This window comes from Schistocerca piceifrons, chromosome 5 (assembly GCF_021461385.2).
Source record: "Schistocerca piceifrons isolate TAMUIC-IGC-003096 chromosome 5, iqSchPice1.1, whole genome shotgun sequence".
NCBI classification, from domain to species: Eukaryota; Metazoa; Arthropoda; class Insecta; order Orthoptera; family Acrididae; genus Schistocerca; species Schistocerca piceifrons.
The window spans coordinates 397,533,016-397,554,191 of record NC_060142.1 but is presented as its reverse complement, the minus strand read 5'-3'; the positions used below and the strand labels follow the sequence as shown (position 1 = coordinate 397,554,191).

General features: G+C 38.4%; 1 protein-coding gene across 1 annotated transcript in view; it reads left to right on the top strand.

Annotated features, from left to right (window-relative positions):
• LOC124799028 (damage-control phosphatase ARMT1-like) overlaps positions 1–21,176 on the top strand; it is a 67,587-nt gene that overhangs the window by 11,619 nt on the left and 34,792 nt on the right. The window contains exons 3-4 of the mRNA XM_047262564.1: positions 2,785–3,014; positions 14,483–14,705. Coding sequence (XP_047118520.1) covers positions 2,785–3,014; positions 14,483–14,705 — 453 coding nt within the window. The remainder of the gene's footprint in view (positions 1–2,784; positions 3,015–14,482; positions 14,706–21,176) is intronic.

Genomic DNA, 21,176 nt, shown 5'->3' with positions numbered 1-21,176 from the left:
TAGTTCCCTCAACATCACCCGATTTAATTTGACTACATTCCATTATCCTCGTTTTGCTTTTGTTGATGTTCATCTTATATCCTCCTTTCAAGACACTGTCCATTTCGTTCAACTGCTCTTCCAAGTCCTTTGCTGTCTCTGACAGAATTACAATGTCATCGGCGAACCTCAAAGTTTTTACTTCTTCTCCATGAATTTTAATACCTACTCCAAATTTTTCTTTTGTTTCCTTTACTGCTTGCTCAATATACAGATTGAATAACATCGGGGAGAGGCTACAACCCTGTCTCACTCCTTTCCCAACCACTGCTTCCCTTTCATGCCCCTCGACTCTTATAACTGCCATCTGGTTTCTATACAAATTGTAAATAGCCTTTCGCTCCCTGTATTTCACCCCTGCCACCTTCAGAATTTGAAAGAGAGTATTCCAGTTAACGTTGTCAAAAGCTTTCTCTAATTCCCACTATATCTAACTTTAACCTATCCATTTCCCTTTTTAAATTTTCTAACCTACCTGCCCGATTAAGGGATCTGACATTCCATGCTCCGATCCGTAGAATGCCAGTTTTCTTTCTCCTGATAACGACGTCCTCTTGAGTAGTCCCCGCCCGGAGATCCGAATGGGGGACTATTTTACCTCCGGAATATTTTACCCAAGAGGACGCCATCATCATTTAATCATACAGTAAAGCTGCATGTCCTCGGGAAAAATTACGGCTGTAGTTTCCCCTTGCTTGCAGCTGTTCGCAGTACCAGCACAGCAAGGCCGTTTTGGTTAATGTTACAAGGCCAGATCAGTCAATCATCCAGACTGTTGCCCCTGCAACTACTGAAAAGGCTGCTGCCACTCTTCAGGAACCACATGTTTGTCTGGCCTCTCAACAGATACCCCTCCGTTGTGGTTGCACCTACGGTACGGCCATCTGTATCGCTGAGGCACGCAAGCCTCCCCACCAACGGCAAGGTCCATGGTTCATGTACTTTAATAATATTATAATTAAAATTTATTTACATTGATCAGCCAAAACATTATTACCACCGTCCACAGCGAGGTTGGATGCCGCCTGATGCATTGCGGGGGTTATGACATGGTAACAGAAGTATGTAAGTGAAGCAGGCACGGATGGGGGATCAGCCTAGTGAAGATATGGGATCCATTCAGATAAGCAACTTTAACAAAGGGCAGATTATTATTATGTAGACCCTGTGAACAAGTATCTCGAAAATGGTGAATCGGGTTGAATGTTCATGTGCTGTTATCATTAGCATCTACAGAAAGATGTACAAGAACTGTGAAACTACACCTAGGCACTAAATGATTGGACGCCCATGACGCTTCGAAGATCGTGGGGTTTTGAGGCTTTTCTGCTCTGTAAAGTGGGATAGATGGTGATCTGGTGCATCTTTGCCAAAAGAGCACAGTGCTGGTGCAGGTACAAGTGTTTCAGAGCACACCGCTCATCGTACACTGTTGAACTATGAACTTCGCAGCAGGCCACCCCTAGTGTTCACATGTTGACCCAATGACATCATCAGTTACGATTGCAATTGACACGGGGTCATTTAGATTCAATCGTCAATCAATGGAAACCTGTTGGCTCTTCTGGTGAATCACATTTTTGCTGGTCATCTCCACAAACATCGTCATTGAGATGAATGGTGGCTCAAAATGTGCAGTGCACCATGGACGCAGGCTGGTGGGAGAAGTATTATGCTATAGGAGACATTCTCCTGTGCTTGCATGGGACCTGTGGTAATAATTGAAAACATGCTGATGTCGTGAACCACCTGCATCCCTTCATGTTTGATGTCTTCCCTGACTGTAATGTCGTTTTTCAGGAGTATAATTGTCTGTGTGACAGAGCCAGAACCATGCTACAGTGGTTTGGGGAGCATGAACTCATGTTGATGTCTCAGCGACCAAATTCACCAGATGTAAATCCTATAGAATCCATCTGGGTTGCTATTGGGTGTCATCATCACATATGCAAATCAGTGGCTTGTCATTAATATGAATTACTCTGTTTAGTCATCTTTTTCATACCGCCACAAACCTACCAACAAATTGTTGGATCACTGATACACAGAATCAGTGATGTATTTCATTCCAAAGATGGAAAAACAAGCTATTAAGCATGTGGTCGTAATGTTTTGGTTTATCAATGTATTTTAGTTTTGTGTAGCACTTCTCAGTGATGAGCAAACATTTCAGGTGAATGTGGTGTAAGTTTGTTCATCAGCAGCTGTGTAAATTAGTAGTTGATATATGGTGTAGCACATGGAGAAAAAGTGTTTCTTGGTATTATTAAACATTTTTATTTGAAGTGTTGGATAGCTGACACTTCAGAACCCTGTATTGCTTGGAGCGCTGCACACATGTTGGGCACTATTTATTCCTGGGATGCTAGATGGAATCCTTGTCACTCAAAATGAAACTTGATGACTCTAGTGCGCAATTGTCAGAGGAAATTAAGGTGTGAAGTGAAGTTAGTTGGTTTGCCTGTCAAGAGAAAAGTCTGTGTGGCAGGGTTTCTAACTTCGCTCTTGTTCTTATGTCTAAATGATTATGATTGCTTGAGAAAAAGAGGTGTTTTAAAGTGAAAGGTTGTTTGTGTGTGTGTGTGTGTGTGTGTGTGTGTGTGTGTGTGTTTCATAAGATTTAACAGCTGCTTAAATTTATTTGCCTTTGTTCTTTTAAATGTCACATACCTAGTTGCTTATATCTTAAAATAAGACATTATGAAATTGATACTTAGCAGACTAATTATCATTATTGTGTTGCAGGTAGCAAGAGAAGAGCTAAAAACCGTCATTGGTGCATTTTCACAGTTGAAGAATGAAATTCAGACAAACAAACCACTGACACCACTTAAATCAAATAGCTCCGACATTAAAATCTGGAATTCAGTCCTGGAAGAAGAAACAAAAAATAAAAAACACAAGTGGTTCAATAGTGACTGGCTATTTTCAGAATGCTATATGTACAGGAAAGTGAGAGAAATATTTGAATTAAGGTGAGACTGATGTACAGTTTTACAAATCAAGAAAAATATCGAGTTCAGTTGAATAAAGAGGGTTTGATGAGGAGACTCGAATGCTAGCAGTGTCATTAGGTGGACATAACTATGTTACAGTCTAATATCAATGTCTCGGGGGGGGGGGGGGGGGGGGGGGGGGGGGATGATATACATGTACATGCATATATGTGTCAGCAGCTACTTACCCACTTGTACAAAGAATAGCCTAAAATCATTGCAATGGAGGCTTAAGGTGACAATTCGACAACCTTCAGTTGAGCGTGTTTTGAAGCTTTTCATTCTATGTTATGTTTATCTTTTCAGTTTTCATAGCTGTTAATCTTTTACCTGGCATTAACATATAGATACTGGAAATTAAGGGGGTAAATAGATTTAGATTACATTTTTCAAGGTCTGATATTGAATGAGTGAGTGCTTTGAGGGAAAAAGGCAAACATTCAAATATGCACATATTGTTACATTTAATAAAATCTTGTTATATCATGATAATGCTCAGAACATGCCAGAAAAGGTATATCTGAATGTTAGAAAATGATCATTTCACTGATGATGGAGAGAACAGCCACCATTTTTTTCTTTAGAGATCACAATTTTCGGTCACTAGAAAAATATCTTATTTGAAAGCCTTAGTCCTCCTCTTGAAGCAAACATTTTAGTTTTTCTGAAAAAGTTTAATATTTCAAACATTAGTCATATCATAAAACTTCATTTTCTACTGTGTTCCAATATTAAAATGCTGTCCTGTCAAAATTCTACTGTTATAATATTGTAGTCATGACTTTTCTGATTTCAAAATTATATGCTTTCAGTAAAGTAACATGTTAGTTTCTTAAATTTCCAAATTATAAAATGTAACTTTCCATAATATCTTGGCTTTGGATATCCCTGTGCACATTAAATCTTCCCTCTCTAAAATAGTACCTGTTATCATGAAGTTTTCTAATTATATACCTTTTGATGAAACAGATTTTCTTCACTGTTTATTATATGTTTCAGTTTTCCTGTCTTTTATGTTAGTATGTAAAATTTAATAGTCTTGTATTTTACCATGATATGGTTTTTTTAATACATACGTATATAAGTGGGTGTTGTTTACAAAGCAGCAGTTAATCAGTGTTTGGTGATGTTACCCTTAAGGAATATAACAATTCAGTCACCACCCAGTAATCAAAATCGGTATGTCTGTAGTGAGTTTGCCTGGATTCAGCAGGCACAGTGTAATGCTCTCAGTCAATCATTGCAACAGTTGCGAACTTTGTGAAACTTTTCCTAGTTGCTGCAGCTTACCAGTATGTGTTATGTTGATGTTCATAAACACACGAAGCTAATCATTGAAAGTAAATTTATGGTTAATAAATGTGAAGAGAAGTGAAATGAAAATTCTTTGGTATTCATCATCTGGATTTGCTGCACCTGCATTTGCAATGTTTGCCGATAAAATTATTGGGTATACAGTCTGTCTGTATGCAAAACACTGTTTTGTTTGTAGTAGCCAAACATTTTTCAGCCACTTTGTGTCATTGTGTTCCTTCATTCAAATCTGTGAGATGTTAGCATATCTTAAGTGATAACAAATCTATGAAAATTAGCTCTGCAATCAAATGATGATAATACAGGGTGTTTCAAAAATGACCGGTATATTTGAAATGGCAATAAAAACTAAACGAGCAGCGATAGAAATACACCGTTTGTTGCAATATGCTTGGGACAACAGTACATTTTCAGGCGGACAAACTTTCGAAATTACAGTAGTTACAATTTTCAACAACAGATGGCGCTGCAAGTGATGTGAAAGATATAGAAGACAACGCAGTCTGTGGGTGCGCCATTCTGTACGTTGTCTTTCTGCTGTAAGCGTGTGCTGTTCACAACGTGCAAGTGTGCTGTGGACAACATGGTTTATTCATTAGAACAGAGGATTTTTCTGGTGTTGGAATTCCACCGCCTAGAACACAGTGTTGTTGCAACAAGACGAAGTTTTCAACGGAGGTTTAATGTAACCAAAGGACCGAAAAGCGATACAATAAAGGATCTGTTTGAAAAATTTCAATGGACTGGGAACGTGACGGAATGAACGTGCTGGAAAGGTAGGGCGACCGCGTACGGCAACCACAGAGGGCAACGCGCAGCTAGTGCAGCAGGTGATCCAACAGCGGCCTCGGGTTTCCGTTTGCCGTGTTGCAGCTGCGGTCCAAATGACGCCAACATCCACGTATTGTCTCATGCGCCAGAGTTTACACCTCTATCCATACAAAATTCAAACGCGGCAACCCCTCAGCGCCGCTACCATTGCTGCATGAGAGACATTCGCTAACCATATAGTGCACAGGATTGATGACGGCGATATGCATGTGGGCAGCATTTGGTTTACTGACGAAGCTTATTTTTACCTGGACGGCTTCGTCAATAAACAGAACTGGCGCATATGGGGAACCGAAAAGCCCCATGTTGCAGTCCCATCGTCCCTGCATCCTCAAAAAGTACTGGTCTGGGCCGCCATTTCTTCCAAAGGAATCATTGGCCCATTTTTCAGATCCGAAACGATTACTGCATCACGCTATCTGGACATTCTTCGTGAATTTGTGGCAGTACAAACTGCCTTAGACGACACTGCGAACACCTCGTGGTTTATGCAATATGGTGCCCGGCCACATCGCACGGCCGACGTCTTTAATTTCCTGAATGAATATTTCGATGAACGTGTGATTGCTTTGGGTTATCCGAAACATACAGGAGGCGGCGAGGATTGGCCTCCCTATTCGCCAGACATGAACCCCTGTGACTTCTTTCTGTGGGGACACTTGAAAGACCAGGTGTACCGCCAGAATCCAGAAACAATTGAACAGCTGAAGCAGTACATCTCATCTGCATGTGAAGCCATTCCGCCAGACACGTTGTCAAAGGTTTCGGGTAATTTCATTCAGAGACTACACCATATTATTGCTACGCATGGTGGATATGTGGAAAATATCGTACTATAGAGTTTCCCAGACCGCAGCGCCATCTGTTGTTGAAAATTGTAACTACTGTAATTTCGAAAGTTTGTCTGCCTGAAAATGTACTGTTGTCCCAAGCATATTGCAACAAATGGTGTATTTCTATCGCTGCTCGTTTAGTTTTTATTGCCGTTTCAAATATACCGGTCATTTTTGAAACACCCTGTATGTACCAAATAAACAAGACAGTGAATGCATAAGGAATCCAGAGAGTGAAACTTACAGTGTATTTCATTTATGGACATTGAACAAACATTCCTGACTTTTACATTAATGTAAATAAACAATTTGCAACATGTAAATAAACATAATTGAACAATTTTAATAACTTGGTTAAAAATTGGGTGTAATACAGCCCGGGGCAATTGGGAAATCTGGGAAAAACCTGGGAATTTTTTCATCTGGGAGAAATAAGGGAAAACACAGGAATTTTTTTTTAGATTTTTGGGAATTTTTCATTGTTTTAGTTTTCCATTAAATTTTTACAATTTTGACTGGTAAGAACTCATACTCTAACAGAGAATTTTACTTTAGCCCACTACTGCAGAATAATACTGCAGCAATAAAACATAAATGAGAGAGCAACACCGAAATAAAGCTTCAGTTGCAAAGAAAATGCATCGTTTACAACAAAAAAAACACAGTCTACACATATGCGTCTGTTGTCAGCAAAATGTGTCACAGACGATGCAATACTTCGCAACAACAAACTGCTTTTGATGTGTCTTTCTTGTGGTCCTTGTTTTGATGAGCGTGACATCACAACTTGTTATATTTCAAAGAGGTGGTGGGAAGATTTAGTGAATGGCGGTTTGAAAAGCGTTACTGTCAGACTAAATTTCCTTTTAAGCAAGTCGAATTATGTTACACGCGAGAATGTGCGATGAATTTCTTAAATCTTGGAACGTTAGACTGTCGTTCAAAATTAACACTGTGGACGAGGCACTAAGAAAAATTTTGGGCCAAAAAGACCAGTCATTTATGCCATTACTTAAAATTTTACTGGCACATTTGTATTTCATATCTTAAAGGGTAACACATGCTAATAAAGACCAAGTTTAAAGGTTAGTTTGTCATATTTCTTTTAATTCTTCCATACTGGTAAATATTATATATGACAGCTTAGCTTTTCTTGTAACTGTATGTATGTGTATTAATTTAAGCCATTAACTTTTCTCATTTGTGTGTTCATGTTGCTTACTAATGATGTTGCTATTGGCTGATTACATCACATGTCCTTATTGCTCTGAATAACAGGTGTCATCGGCTAGTGCAGTCGCATGACATGAGCTATAATTGGCTGACAATCTAGATTTCAGTGCTTCGGAAGCTATTGTACTGTATTTGGTGGAATTTGTGTTTATACAGGGTGTCCCACACAAACCTCCCTGATTTTGAGGACCCAGGAGAGAAAAACCACAGTAGATATGACAATGAAAAATGCACCATATTGTAGAGCATCTCAAAGAATTTATATTCCCATGTTAGAACTGCCAAGTATCGTCGACAGATGCAGCAAGGTCACATGAAGTGAAAATTGCGAATCCACAGCAGTGCGCGCAAGCGGTAGTGTGGTATGCAGAAACAGAATCACTGATTACTGTGCAAAGAAATTATCATTGTGTGTAGAAATGTGATCCACCGGATGTGGAAACAATTAAGGAATGGTATAGGAAGTTTCTGGCGACAGGAAGTGTTCTGAAACATTCTGGTAGCGCATGTTACGGAGTTTCAGAAGAGACAGTGGAGGGCATCAGTCAAATGTTTGTCAGAAGCCCATGTAAGTCAGTTCGTCAAGCATCTAAGCAACTTGATATGCCTTGACCAACATTACATCGTGTAGTTCACCAGCATCTTTGTGTGTGTGCTTACAAAGTGCAAATGCTGCAGCATCTGACGTCGAATGACAAACCACGCTGACCACAGTTCGCTGCAGATAATGATGCAGCAAATTGATACGAATGCCAGCTTCCTGGAAAGATGTTTATTCTCAGATGAGGCAACCGTTCATCTATCAGAAAGGGTTAATAGGCACAATGTTCGGATTTGGGGTTCGCAAAATCTGCATGTTGTAATTGAACATATTCATGATAGCCCTAAACTAAACTTCTGGTGCGGGCTAATGCACGACAGGATTGTTGGACCGTTCTTCTTTGCCGAACAGACAGTGAATGGGTCAGTGTATCTGGACATGTTGGAGCAGTTTGTGTACCCTCAGATACAAGATTTGCAACCCAACATTATTTTTCAACAAGATGGAGCTCCTCTGCATTTGTCAATGGTTGTTCGCAAGTTTCTGGATAGGAAATTTCCCAGTCATTGGATCGGACGTGGAAGGCCCATTGCATGGCCACCACGTTCACCCGACATTACGCTGCTTGATTTCTTCGTATGGGGATTCCTCAAGGATCGCGTGTATGCAACCAAAGTGGACAATATTCCTACGTTTTGACATTGTATCACTAATGCAATTGCAACAATAACAGAGGAAATGTTACAAAGAACTTGGCAAGAAATTGAATATAGGCTCGATATTCTTCGTGCTACAAATGGTTCACATGTAGACGTGCATTGATGATAAATAAATAAATTCTCTGAGATGCTCTACAATGTGGTGCATTTTTCATTGTCATATTTACTGCGGTTTTCTGGGTCTTTGAAACCAGGGAGGTTTGAGTGGGACACCCTGTACTTTCTCATAATACGAAAATAAGCACTGTAAATGTTGCCATGAATCAAAGATCTTTACAAAACATGTTGTTTCTTGCACGGTTTTGTTTCCTAAACTGCCAGGAATTTCTGTGCCGGAGTAAAATCTTCACTTTTCAAAGGACTGATAAAGTTTTACAGTTTCGAGGGAAAGCATATTGTTACTTTAAATGGAAAAAAATGCACCTGTGAGAGAGTGTATTTTTAACTGAGAAATCCAGGAAGAATCTGGGAACTTTTTTCTTGTCTGCATGTACACCCTGGGAAAGCTGCAAGCCTTTTACCTATACAAACATGATAGTTAGAATTTTTTTTTTGTAAATTGTAGCAACTCTACTCTGAAACATGTAGTGCATGTATTATGTGCACTCTGTGTGCCATAATGTATACAATTATATCAAAAGAAAATTCAGTCAAAAAAACTTAAAAATTATCTACATCTATGTGATTACTGTGCATTTCACAATTAAGTGCGTGGCAGAGGGTTTGCCAAAACCACCTTCAATGTATTTTTCTACCGTTCCACTCTCGAATAGCACACAGGAAAAAACGCACTCTAAATTTTTCTGTGCAAGCGTAGACGATAATTCCTCACCAAGCAGATAGGCTCCAACAAAATATTTTCACACTCTGAGGAGAAAGTTGGTGACTGAAATTTCATTGAGAAGATCCTGCTACACACAAAAATGTCTGTTTAAAGATTGCCACCCCCATTCGCATATCATATCCATGGCACACTCTCCCTAATTTTGACACACAATTTCTGGCCAGTATTTACTTCAGATGGCAAATTGTATAGTAATGCTGGTAGACGTATATAAAAGTAAAAAAGAACACACTATCTAGTTTTTGAATGAAACTAACAGTTCCTTTGTTGGGAAGCAGAGGATGATATGTTGGAGAACTGTTAATTCTGAAAGCATGATAAGAGAAATTACAATATTTTTTTTCAGTTATCTGCGAATTCCTTCCAGAGGACTGTGCTGTTACTGAAATGATCTTTGTGCTGAATCTTGTTTTTCAGTCAGTCTCTTACTGCCTTTGATCCTTTTCGTAAATCGAAGGAATCTGGACTCCATAATTCAATCCATTCAGTTGTGATTTTATCAGATCATATGAAAAAACAGTTGGAAGAAGATTGACCAGCTGAAGAGGAATGACGTAAGACAAGCATTGCAGCGAATTGTTTATGTAAGTTGTGCACTTGTAACCTTGTTTAGTAAGAAATGTTTAAGAAATAGTATGTGGTTATATTTTGCTTACAAGCTGTCGTAAGTCATACGTTTTAAGTCTTTTAATGAAACTCTTCCTGAAATATTATATGTAGGCGCTAACGATACCAGTAGCATGGTAAAGTAGTGCACATTTGTATACCTCAACACTGAGGAAGTGAGACTATTCACATTACTAACAAATTATTTGTTATGGCATATTCGTGTTTAACTGTTTTTTACCTTGACATGAGTCGGTGCCATGATACATTCTGTCAACAAAAAAAAAAAAAAAAAAGACCTGTGACATTAGATGCACAGTTTACTTCATAAGTGCATCGTATCCTTGTGCTCTGCCACAAGGCAGATGGTTGAGCTCCTGCAAAGCTTCATTGTAAACAAGACACTGAAATGTTTTGAAACAGAGTGAGGAACTAATATAAACATACAAATCTCAGATGGATTATATTTTGAAAGTAGTGACCACAAATGTTTTACTTGCGAAGGTAAACTGTATACCCAGCCGTAGTGGGAACTAACTTAGTTGCATGGTTAGGTACAGCCATGTTCCAATTCAAAGTAGCATTCATTGTTCCTACTCTGTAATCACAGAGAGCAACCACAGAAAATACATTCATGGGCAGCCAGACCAACTAGCTGTTTGTCATAAATTTTGCTGACAATGAGAAGGAAGGTTAAAAGTGTGATAATGTCAACAGAGAGGCCAAAGGAAGGGTGTTAAGCAAAAGTTAATTAAGTCAGTGGTATGCAAATTATGAAAGGAGGGACATAATGCATGAGTGAAGCATGCTTCAGGTATCTGCCCCCAAAGAAGAAGCAAAGTGTACACTAAATAATTTATCAATTTCTGTGGCAATATGAGTATTGCAAAGTAATAATCATCCTTGCAAAAACAGTAGTTTTTGTCACACAGAATTGGATTTGGAGGCCAGCAAAGAAACTCTGAGAAACACTATTTGATCTATGGTATTTAATTTTAAAAGATGCTGGGATGAAGAAATCTTTATGCATGTCTGAGAGAACATGTAAAAAGTGTGTTTCATTAGATTTTTTGTGAAAAAATGAAGCTTCAGAATTAAAAAGGCCAAAGGTTTATTGAAACAAACCATGGATTCAGAGCTGATACACTGTGACTTGTTGGCAAAGTGAGTGTACAAATAATATTTCCTTAAAACAGTGGAAATCAACATTTCATTGTTGTGAATGGATGCAATTTCAGATCATATTCACTTCTTCTCTGACTGTAACAGGAAAACTTCAGATAGCCATATAGAAATCAACAGAAAAAAACTGAAAATGTGTAGAGACAAGGAATGCTGAACTTTCACTGTTAATTATGGACCGTCTCGTGTTTTTGCATAAACAAAATTTTGTAAGAAAGTAGTTCCCCTCCTACTATCAATGCAGCATCTAGACTTTAATCCTATATAACTAGTCTAGAATCTTGCAAAGAATAAGATTCTTAGTCTTAGGTTGGCAAGCAACAAACTGATACAAATTACTCTTGTAGTAACACTTACTTTTTTAGGCTGGGCTACTTCAGTAAATTACTTCTGTAGTAATATACTCTTTTAGACCTCAATTTCTATTTACTTTTTTTGTTGTAACTAAAGTAGTAACGTCTTTTTACTAAAGTAGTAAGCCATTTCTGCACACTGCTGGCATGTGCATTACATTTCCTCTCGGAAAATATTGATTGTCAGCAGACATTATTTCATTACCTTTTGCGTAATTTATGTTCGTCACTATAATTTTAGAAATTAGAAAGGATTATTAAATTGAATTATTAAAATTGGAAAATCTAAATGCTGTTGTACTAATTGATGATAAGATCTGTGTATTACGAAAAAGAAATGTGTATTAATGGACAAATCTATTGTTAACCCTGTCATCTACAGCTACCAATGTCCATTGTTGGTTGGTGACATGTATTGATTTAAGCGCCAGTTTGAGATACGAGCTAGCAGCAACATGGAGGTAGCCAAGAAATGTTCAAAAACATACCAGAAAATGAAAAAGAGCGGTTTCCTGAAATAATGAAAAAGCACATAACTACTATTTAAGCTAAAAAGCACGATTCCAACAAACTAAATAGGAAAAAGGATGCTTGGGAAAAAATACACATTGAATACAACGCAGAAGCTCTTACACAAAGATCACAAGAGCAGCCTAAAGCAATTTGGAAGGAAATGAAAGCGAAAGCAAGGGAAATGAAAGCTAGAAGTATACGAGAACAATTTCAAACTGGCGGTGGAGTAGTTGAGACAGAGATCAATAATGTAAGCCAAATGGTTGTTGATATGATCCCACAAGTTTTCGAGGCGATAGCTGGAGTTAAGGATGCAGGGTACTTTTCTGGCTCAGTATTATGTAAAATCAACACTTATTTCTTTCAGGCACTGTTTATAATGTATATGTTTTACAGATTTTTGCTTAGGGTTATTAAAAAAATTACAAAGAAATTGCTGCATTTTTTTTTTTTCCAAAATGCTTCCTCAAATTGAGGTACCGTTTAATCCAATGTTATACATATGAAGGAGACCATATTTTTAGGAGACATGCATGACATGATGGCTGAGGTACTAGATCTATTTAATTCCACCTATTATGTATATTACCAGGATAAAAAATATCACCTCTTACATTTTAATTTTTATAATTTTTTTCCTAATAAAAATCTTATTTTTTCTATAATTTAGTTGATTCTGCAATAAAGCTTAGGTCTACAACATAAGTATGGACTATTGCAAGTTACAGAAAAAAATTAGAACAATGCTTTATAAACGTTAGGAAATATTTGTACTAGAATTCTGAAAATAAAACTTGCAGGAAATTGCGAATGAAGATGAGTCCAATTAAACTGTGCCTCAGAACTTTCTTGAATCATAGTCTTCATCCTGCAGCATTTCTTCATCTTCAAGCTTCCTCTTGTCACTCCTTTTAGCACTTCTTGCTTCTTTGGTAACTTGAAGAGTGACTCTTTCAACTTCATGCACCCGTTGTTTGTCACACGCAAGCAATTAATTTTCCATATTAGAGCCACATTGTATGCCTCAGTTTCTCAGGACTTCCAACCTTCTTATCACTCCATCATTGAAACATATCACTGCATCTAGTACACCAATGTATTTTGTCCTACAAAAACATTCTTGGGTACTCTTTTCCATATTCAGCAGTTGCAACTTTCATTTGTATTCTGAGTAAACCCCCCCCCTCCATGAAGACATTTATTAAGCAAAACAGGGTCCCTCAGGTCTCTAAAAATTGGTTTCATTTCATTCATAACAGGTTCAGGAATAGATTGCTTATGATGGTATATTTGGACCACTTTCTTTTGCTTTTTGGTAACCACACCAAGAATCTGCTGCTTTAGGCCTCTTACACATGGGCGATTTTCAGTAGCGCTGCTGAGCAGCGTGCTTCTGTGCCCGTGTTTTTGTTTTTTTTGTTTTTGCTCTGCTTAGCAGTCGATAATATGGACTTGGTGAAGAAGTATTGGCTCTGGCTTTGTTGATCAAAAGAAAATTCAGACGCGAACATCGTAAATGTAAATACTGGCAACACCAAATGTGCACAATTCGTACAATATACGGACGCTTCTATACTGTATGTAGTGAGTTATGTGAAGACAGTGCAAAGTTTTTCAACTAATTCAGGATGTCAGCACTGACCTTTGAGGAACTACTACATTTGCTGAAAACATGTATTTCACACCAGAACACTTGCATGAGAAGCAGTATTTCTGCAGAGGAAAGGTTGGCCATCACAATAAGGAAGTACAAGTAGTTGATTTAAAATGGTTTTAATTTAACAATTTGTGTTACATAAGAAAATAACAATATGTGTAGACATCCTAAAACAAATCTTCCTACACTGATGTATCAGAAAATTGAGATGGTGATTTCAATGACACCCTTTGTGCTGAATGAGCCAGTTGTTCCTCATAAGTGGCCACAGATGCAGATGAGCCATTTCCCACAAAGTGCGTTCCATTTACATTTCCCTGTGATTTTCCATGAGCGGAATCATTTGCAATGTATTTTTGCAACACACTCATAAGTTCGAATTTCACATTAAATTGGTTTTCTTCAGGTATGGCTCTGAAATGAGGTAGCAAAGACAAGAGAAATAATCTATCAGGATCTTCCTCCATCAATGTTGATTTCTTTTGAACACTTTGTGCAAGAATCCAAACAATTTCTGCTCTTCCGAAAGTCTCTTTTTTTTGGGAACGCTAAAGCCTGAGACATTAGGAGATGGTTCCTGATAAGTGCTTGACTCTTCATTTGTCGTATTGTCTGTCTCTTTCTCAACAGGAGGTTTAGTTTCACATACAGGCGCTAAATGAAAGTTGCTTGAAGAAAATGTACTGCTTTCTGGCATCTGCCACTAAACCACCTTTCGCTTTTTTCTGTTTTTGCATCTCTCGAGTGTACGAATCTCTTACTTTTTTCCACCTCTTTTGCAACTGTGTTGCTGAATAAAAAGATTTCTTTTCTGATATCAGGTATCTTGCATCAGGAAATGCATTCAGAGATCTACATTACACATACAAATGTGGAGGTTCTACAATCTCAAGCATAGTAAAGGACACTTGTCAAAATATTTGGAATGTTCTGAAAGAGTCTACATTTCCGATGCTTACTGAAGAGGACTGGTTGAATATTGCAGAAGGTTTCAAGACAAATGCAGATTTTCCAAACTGTATAGGGGCAATAGATGGTCAGGGTGTATACCACCTGGGAAAACTGGGAGATCTGGGAAAAACCCGGGAATTTTTAGACTTCTGGGACTTTTTCGTTGTTTTAGTTTTTAGTTACAGCAAAATGTGTCAAAGGCTTTAGAAAGATTATGCAGTGCTTCGTAACAATAAATTGTTTCTGATGAGCATGATGCACAACTGTTTACCTTAGATTCGTTTAAGCACTTGCGAACGCGCTCTTGCGCATGCACTGTTGAGTTGCATATGAGTAGTACCTTCGCCCGCTTCTGGATACAGAAGTGTGGCTGTTAGCTGTACAAGCAGTAGCAGCGAACAGCCAGATACTACCCGGATAAATTTTACTAGTGCACCCAAGCTGCCAGATGCACCCATGCGCAAAAGGCCTGGATCTAGGGGGTGGAAGGGGGGGGGGGGGAGCATTTGATATTGGTACATCCTGAATTATATTTTGTCGTGTTATAAAAAATGACCATTTGTGCCAAAACAGTCTTGATAATTTGATGTACGTTACAATGGCTGCAATATTAGAAAGGACTATTTCATTTTATCTAGCAGACAGTGACAAAATAAATGTAATCAGATTGAGAAACCACAACAGTCATGGGCACTATTTATATTAACAGCTTTTCAGTATTAGATAATGACATTTCGAGTTTTCATGTAGCTAAACATTTAACGAACTTTGATGAGGTAATAGATTCTTTCGCAGAAAGGAATGCACACCATGTACAGTTGTAGCAAGATAGAGAGAAAATGTAGCAAGATAGAGAGAAAAATTAGCTAGGACCTAAGGATTGAAGAAATGTATACTGTCTTGGGTGTTTCTTGCCTTTACTGTTTTTATGTATCCTATATTTAATTTTATGTCCCACAAAACAGCAAGTGATTAGCTAATAGGCAATAAAGAGTGCAAATTTTGTGAAGAGTTATTGTTCTCCCGATTACAAATCATGCCATCTAGAATTTATTGCAAGGTTTTTTTTTTCCTGAATATAGTTTGATGGCATCCATTACAAAATATAAACGTTTGAATTCCACAGAACGAAATTCATTGACGTGCACTGGAATAATACTGTGTGAAGGGGCATGGCGCTGCACTTTGGCACGTCTAAGACAATATAACATGTCTTACATGCCATCGAACATGCATGTTTTATGTATCAGACTCTTCGGAAAGATGTGTGCTACAAAATGAACATATTTTTGAAAAGTCCTATCTCAAACGTTCGCGAGAGGGGGTAGGGGCACTATCTAGTACTGCCCCGGTTCAGAAATATCGTAAATCTGCACAGAGCAATCTGAGTTGTAGTGGAGAGGTGGGTCGTCCCCACCTGACTCTTGTTTATGTTTAGTAATTTTGCTGTTTCCTCTCCGTTTACTGCTCTCGCGTCAAATATAAACAGAACGGATTTCTGTAGCCAGTAACTGTCAAGTGAGTTAAAATACATTCACATAATGTTGGAAGGCTAAAATGTGTTATTAGCATTAATCACCTTGCAGGGCAATGAACTTTTTTGTCTGTTTGCTACAGAAATTTGCCTTTTATTAATCTTTTCCACTGAGGCAGGCAATTTATTTGAAACAAAGTGTTTAATTTGACACTATTGGCTAGTTTCAACTGTTCGCAGCATTTCAAGTGCATTTTTTCAGTTTCTAGTATGTATGGCATTATGCCATAATAAAGAACCAAACATGAGAAAATTTACATCCCGAAAAGCCCACTGAAAAGCCTACTTCATTGTCGAGGCCTACTTCATTGGGAATCTGGACATACGAATGTGCACTTTAAGCCAGATCATGCATTTTAGTTTGGTTTACAAAATTCCGATTCTTTTGGAGTATCCTCTGATGTGTTATTTCTTTTATGACATAATATAAGATCTTTTAATTTTTTACACGTACGAACATACGGGCTTCCCACGTCATCGTAGCTGCGCAAGCCCGGTGACGCCTATCTGGCGCTCTGACAACTGCTGGAACAAACCTGTTTCTAAGAGGTCGCGGGAAAATATTGCGAATGGTGGTTTGAAAAGCGTTGCTTTCAAAGTAAATTTCCTTTTACACAAGATGAACTATTTGCGAGAATATATGATGCAGTTCTTAAATCAGAGCGTTTGACTCTCATTTAAAAATCAACTCTTTGATGACGAGCCAGTTAGAAAAATTTTGAGCCCAGAAGATCAGACATTTGTGTCATTATTAAAAATTTTACTAGCACATTTGTGTATGTAACGCGCAAAAAAGATCAACATTATATGTGAAAGCTTAGCTTCTCTTGCACCTTATTAATCTTCAAGACAAATATTATATACGACAGCTTTGCTTTTCTTGTAGCAACACTATGTATATTAATTTGAACCGTAACTTTTCCTATTTGTGTGTTCGCACAACTTGACAGTGATGTAGCTATTGGCTGACTGCATCACGTGTCCTACGCTCTGAATATCAACTTGTCATCGGCTGGCAAGATCACGTGAGATGAGCTATGACTGGCTTACAAAGGAGCATCACAATCTTGATTTCGATGCTTCGGAAAGTAACATGCGATGTTTAGTGGAATTCGAATTTAAATAATTGAAAATATGCTGCGTACATGTTACTGCATATCAAAGATCTTTCCAAAATGTGTTTTTTCGCGTGAGTTTTGTTTTCGAAAGTGCTGGGAAATTCTACACCACTGTATAAAACCATAACCATTTCCGACGGAAAGTGTACTGTCACATAACATGGAAAAAGTGTATTTTCACCCGGGAGAAAGTGTATCTTTAACCGGGAAATCTGGGAAAAATCCGGAAATTTTTTTTCCTTGTCCACCTATACACCATGATGGTAGACACATGCATTTGATTAAGCCCCAGCGTATTGGCTCAGTTTAACTACAAACACTTTTTCTCAATTGTGTTATTAGCAGTTTGTGATGCAAATTATATTTTTGTTTACATAGATATCAGGTCTTATGGCAAAAGTTCAGATTCACAAATCTTTAAAAACAGTACGCTATTCAATAAGGTAAAGAGACAACAAACTGAAAATTCCTAGACCAACACCAATATGTGCTGGAGGAGGGCCACTGCCATTTACATTCGTTGATGATAAAACATTTGGTTTGACAGAATATATGCAAAGACCCTGTGGTGGAAGTAATTAGCCAATCATCAAAAAGATATATAATTATCATTTACCACGAGTGATACGTTTCATAGAGAGTACATTTGGAATACTCAGCAACAAATGGAGAATCTTACATCGTCCACTCAATGTTTCAATTGATTTGGCCTCAGATATAATAAAAGCATGCTGCATATTACATAATTTCGTTCGGCGTAGAGATGAGTTTACATTCGAAGACACACTGAACGTTGTTGGACTACATTGAGTCGAGGAAGCCCTAATGCCAAGAACAAGGAACAAATCAGCCCCTGTTATGAGAGAGAAATTTGCTGAATTCTTCGCAGGTGAAGAAGGTGCAATGAGTTGGCAATTGAAGAAAATTTGATCTGGGGACTTCTAATATTTGTACATAATAATGTAACATATTGTACTTATAATTCTAAATACGTACTTTTTGGTTTTTGGGATCTGTTGTTTAATTTGCAAACCCTGGAATAAACAGGTCACACAATTCTTCCCCTGCTCTGCGTTTCACAATCCAGTTGCTGTATACACTACATCTTGAGTCCCAAATAGCAGGACGCATTTCTACCTCAGTATCAAAACTCATGGTGCTGTGAGAATGATTGATTCGCTAATGAAATGCCATGTGTGAAAGGTAACAGGCATGAAAACGCCGCTGCCAGCAGCGGACAGCCGCTCATGCACAGATGCTCGCGCGATTGCCCCTTCCACTGGCATACAAAGTGCCATGTGTGTAAATGTCCCATCAATTTGCATTATGGAATGCTGAGCGCTGCCACCGCACTGCTCAGCAGCGCTGTGGGAAATCGCACGTGTGTAAGGGGCCTTAGGGCAAAGTCTGTGAATAGGATGGTCATCTGCGGACAACTTATGAAAGTAACATTGAACTCATTAATTTTATTGAAAGCTTTAAGTCCCCATCGCCTAGGTACTTTGTATATCTAACGTTATAAATGGTACCTTATTTAAAAACAAAGATGATGTAACTTACCAAACGAAAGTGCTGGCATGTTGACAGACACACAAACAAACACAAACATACACACAAAATTCAAGCTTTCGTAACCAACAGTTGCTTCATCAGGAAAGAGGGAAGGAGAGGGAAAGACAAAAGGATGTGGGTTTTAAGGGAGAGGTTAAGGAGTCATTCCAATCCCGGGAGCAGAAAGACTTGCCTTAGGGGAAAAAAAGGACAGGTATACACTCTCGCTCGCATGCGCGCGCCCACACACACACACACACACACACACACACACACACACACATCCATCTGCACGTGTGCGTGCGCGCGCGCGTACCTGTCCTTTTTTTCCCTCTAAGGTTAGTCTTTCTGCTCCCGGGATTGGAATGACTCCTTACCCTCTCCCTTAAAACCCACATCCTTTCGTCTTTCCCTCTCCTTCCCTCTTTCCTGATGAAGCTTGAATTTTGTGTGTATGTTTGTGTTTGTTTGTGTGTCTATCAACATGCCAGCACTTTCGTTTGGTAAGTTACATCATCTTTGTTTTTAAATATATTTTTCCCATGTGAGATGTTTCCCTCTATTATATTCATATCGTTATAAATGGTACTTCGTATATCTAACGTTATAAATGGGCACTGACCTCGGAAATATTTTTAGAGCTCCATCACACTCCATACCTCCACTGTAACCATCATAATTCTTAGATCACTGATGTTCAGTATATCCTTCAGTGTTACCATGGCAGGTGTGGTAGCACTCAACATCAACATCTTTTCCATTCTCCAGAGAGGTAACACTTACAACACCATTCAATGAACGATGTCCTCGATGTTGCCATGTCCCATCAAGTGGTTCCACAAATATTTACAGTTTCTTCTACTGCATGTTTCATAGATGCTTTAGACACAACTCTCGAGGTACCTGAAAGTATTTTTATGTACGTGGAGGAGGAGGAGGAGGAAGGTCCATCAAACCACAAAACTTTGAGCAGCCTTTTTTCCTTGTCCTATTGCACGCATTGCATACACTAACTTCAGATTCGCATCATGTTAATTATGCACAATGTTCAAAGTCATTTACAAGGTAGATTTATTGCAGGATCTACACAGAAATTTGACACTAAACCTTTCCTGCTGCTTTATTGTTCAGTTATTTCCAGACAGCCTACACCATCACATTGTTTACATTTTGCCGATTCCTTTATCAAATAAGATAAGATGCCCACATCAACAACAACAAATCCACTACAAACAGTGTCATTGTTAACACAAAAATTTGAATCGCCAGGAGGTGTGCCTTGTGGGAATTCTTCCCTGAAGAACTGATACATAGGTTACTTTCAACAGTGTGGCTTGCTTTGTTTGTGAACTGGTTACCACGGAATTTCCTTTTATTGAATTTCTTGATGCGTGGCATAGTTTGTATTTATTGCACACTAACAGATGTGTACTTCCACAAATCTATTTAGCACTTGGGCAACAAACATTCAGTAACACGCGAACTGACTGCTTCAGTGAAACAAAAGTAAATACTGTTGTTGTTGTTGTGGTCTTCAGTCCTGAGACTAGTTTGATGCAGCTCTCCATGCTACTCTATCCTGTGCAAGCTTCTTCATCTCCCAGTACCTACTACAGCCTACATCATTCTGAATCTGCTTAGTGTATTCATCTCTTAGACTCCCTCTACGATTTTTATCCTCCCCGCTGCCCTCCAATACTAAATTGGTGATCCCATGCTATCTCAGGACATGTCCTACCAACTGATCCCTTCTTCTAGTCAAGTTGTGCCACAAGCTCCTCTTCTCCCCAATTCTATTCAATACCTTCTCATTAGTTATGTGATATACCCATCTAATCTTCAGCATTCTTCTGTAACACCACATTTCGAAAGCTTCTATTCTCTTCTTGTCTAAACTATTTATCGTCCACGTTTCATTTCCATACATGGCTACACTCCATACAAATACTTTCAGAAACGACTTCCTGACATTTAAATCTATACTCGATGTTAACAAATTTCTCTTCTTCAGAAACGCTTTCCTTGCCATTGCCAGTCTACATTTTATATCCTCTCTACTTCGACCATCATCAGTTATTTTGCTCTCCAAATAGCAAAACTCCTTTACTACTTTAAGTGTCTCATTTCCTAATCTAATTCCCTCAGCATCGCCCGATTTAATTTGACTACATTCCATTATCCTCGTTTTGCTTTTGTTGATGTTCATCTTATACCCTCTATTCAAAACACTGTCCATTCCGTTCAACTGCTCTTCGAAGTCCTTTGCTGTCTCTGACAGAATTACAATGTCATCGGCGAACCTCAAAGTTTTTATTTCTTCTCCATGGATTTTAATACGTACTCCGAACTTTTCTTTTGTTT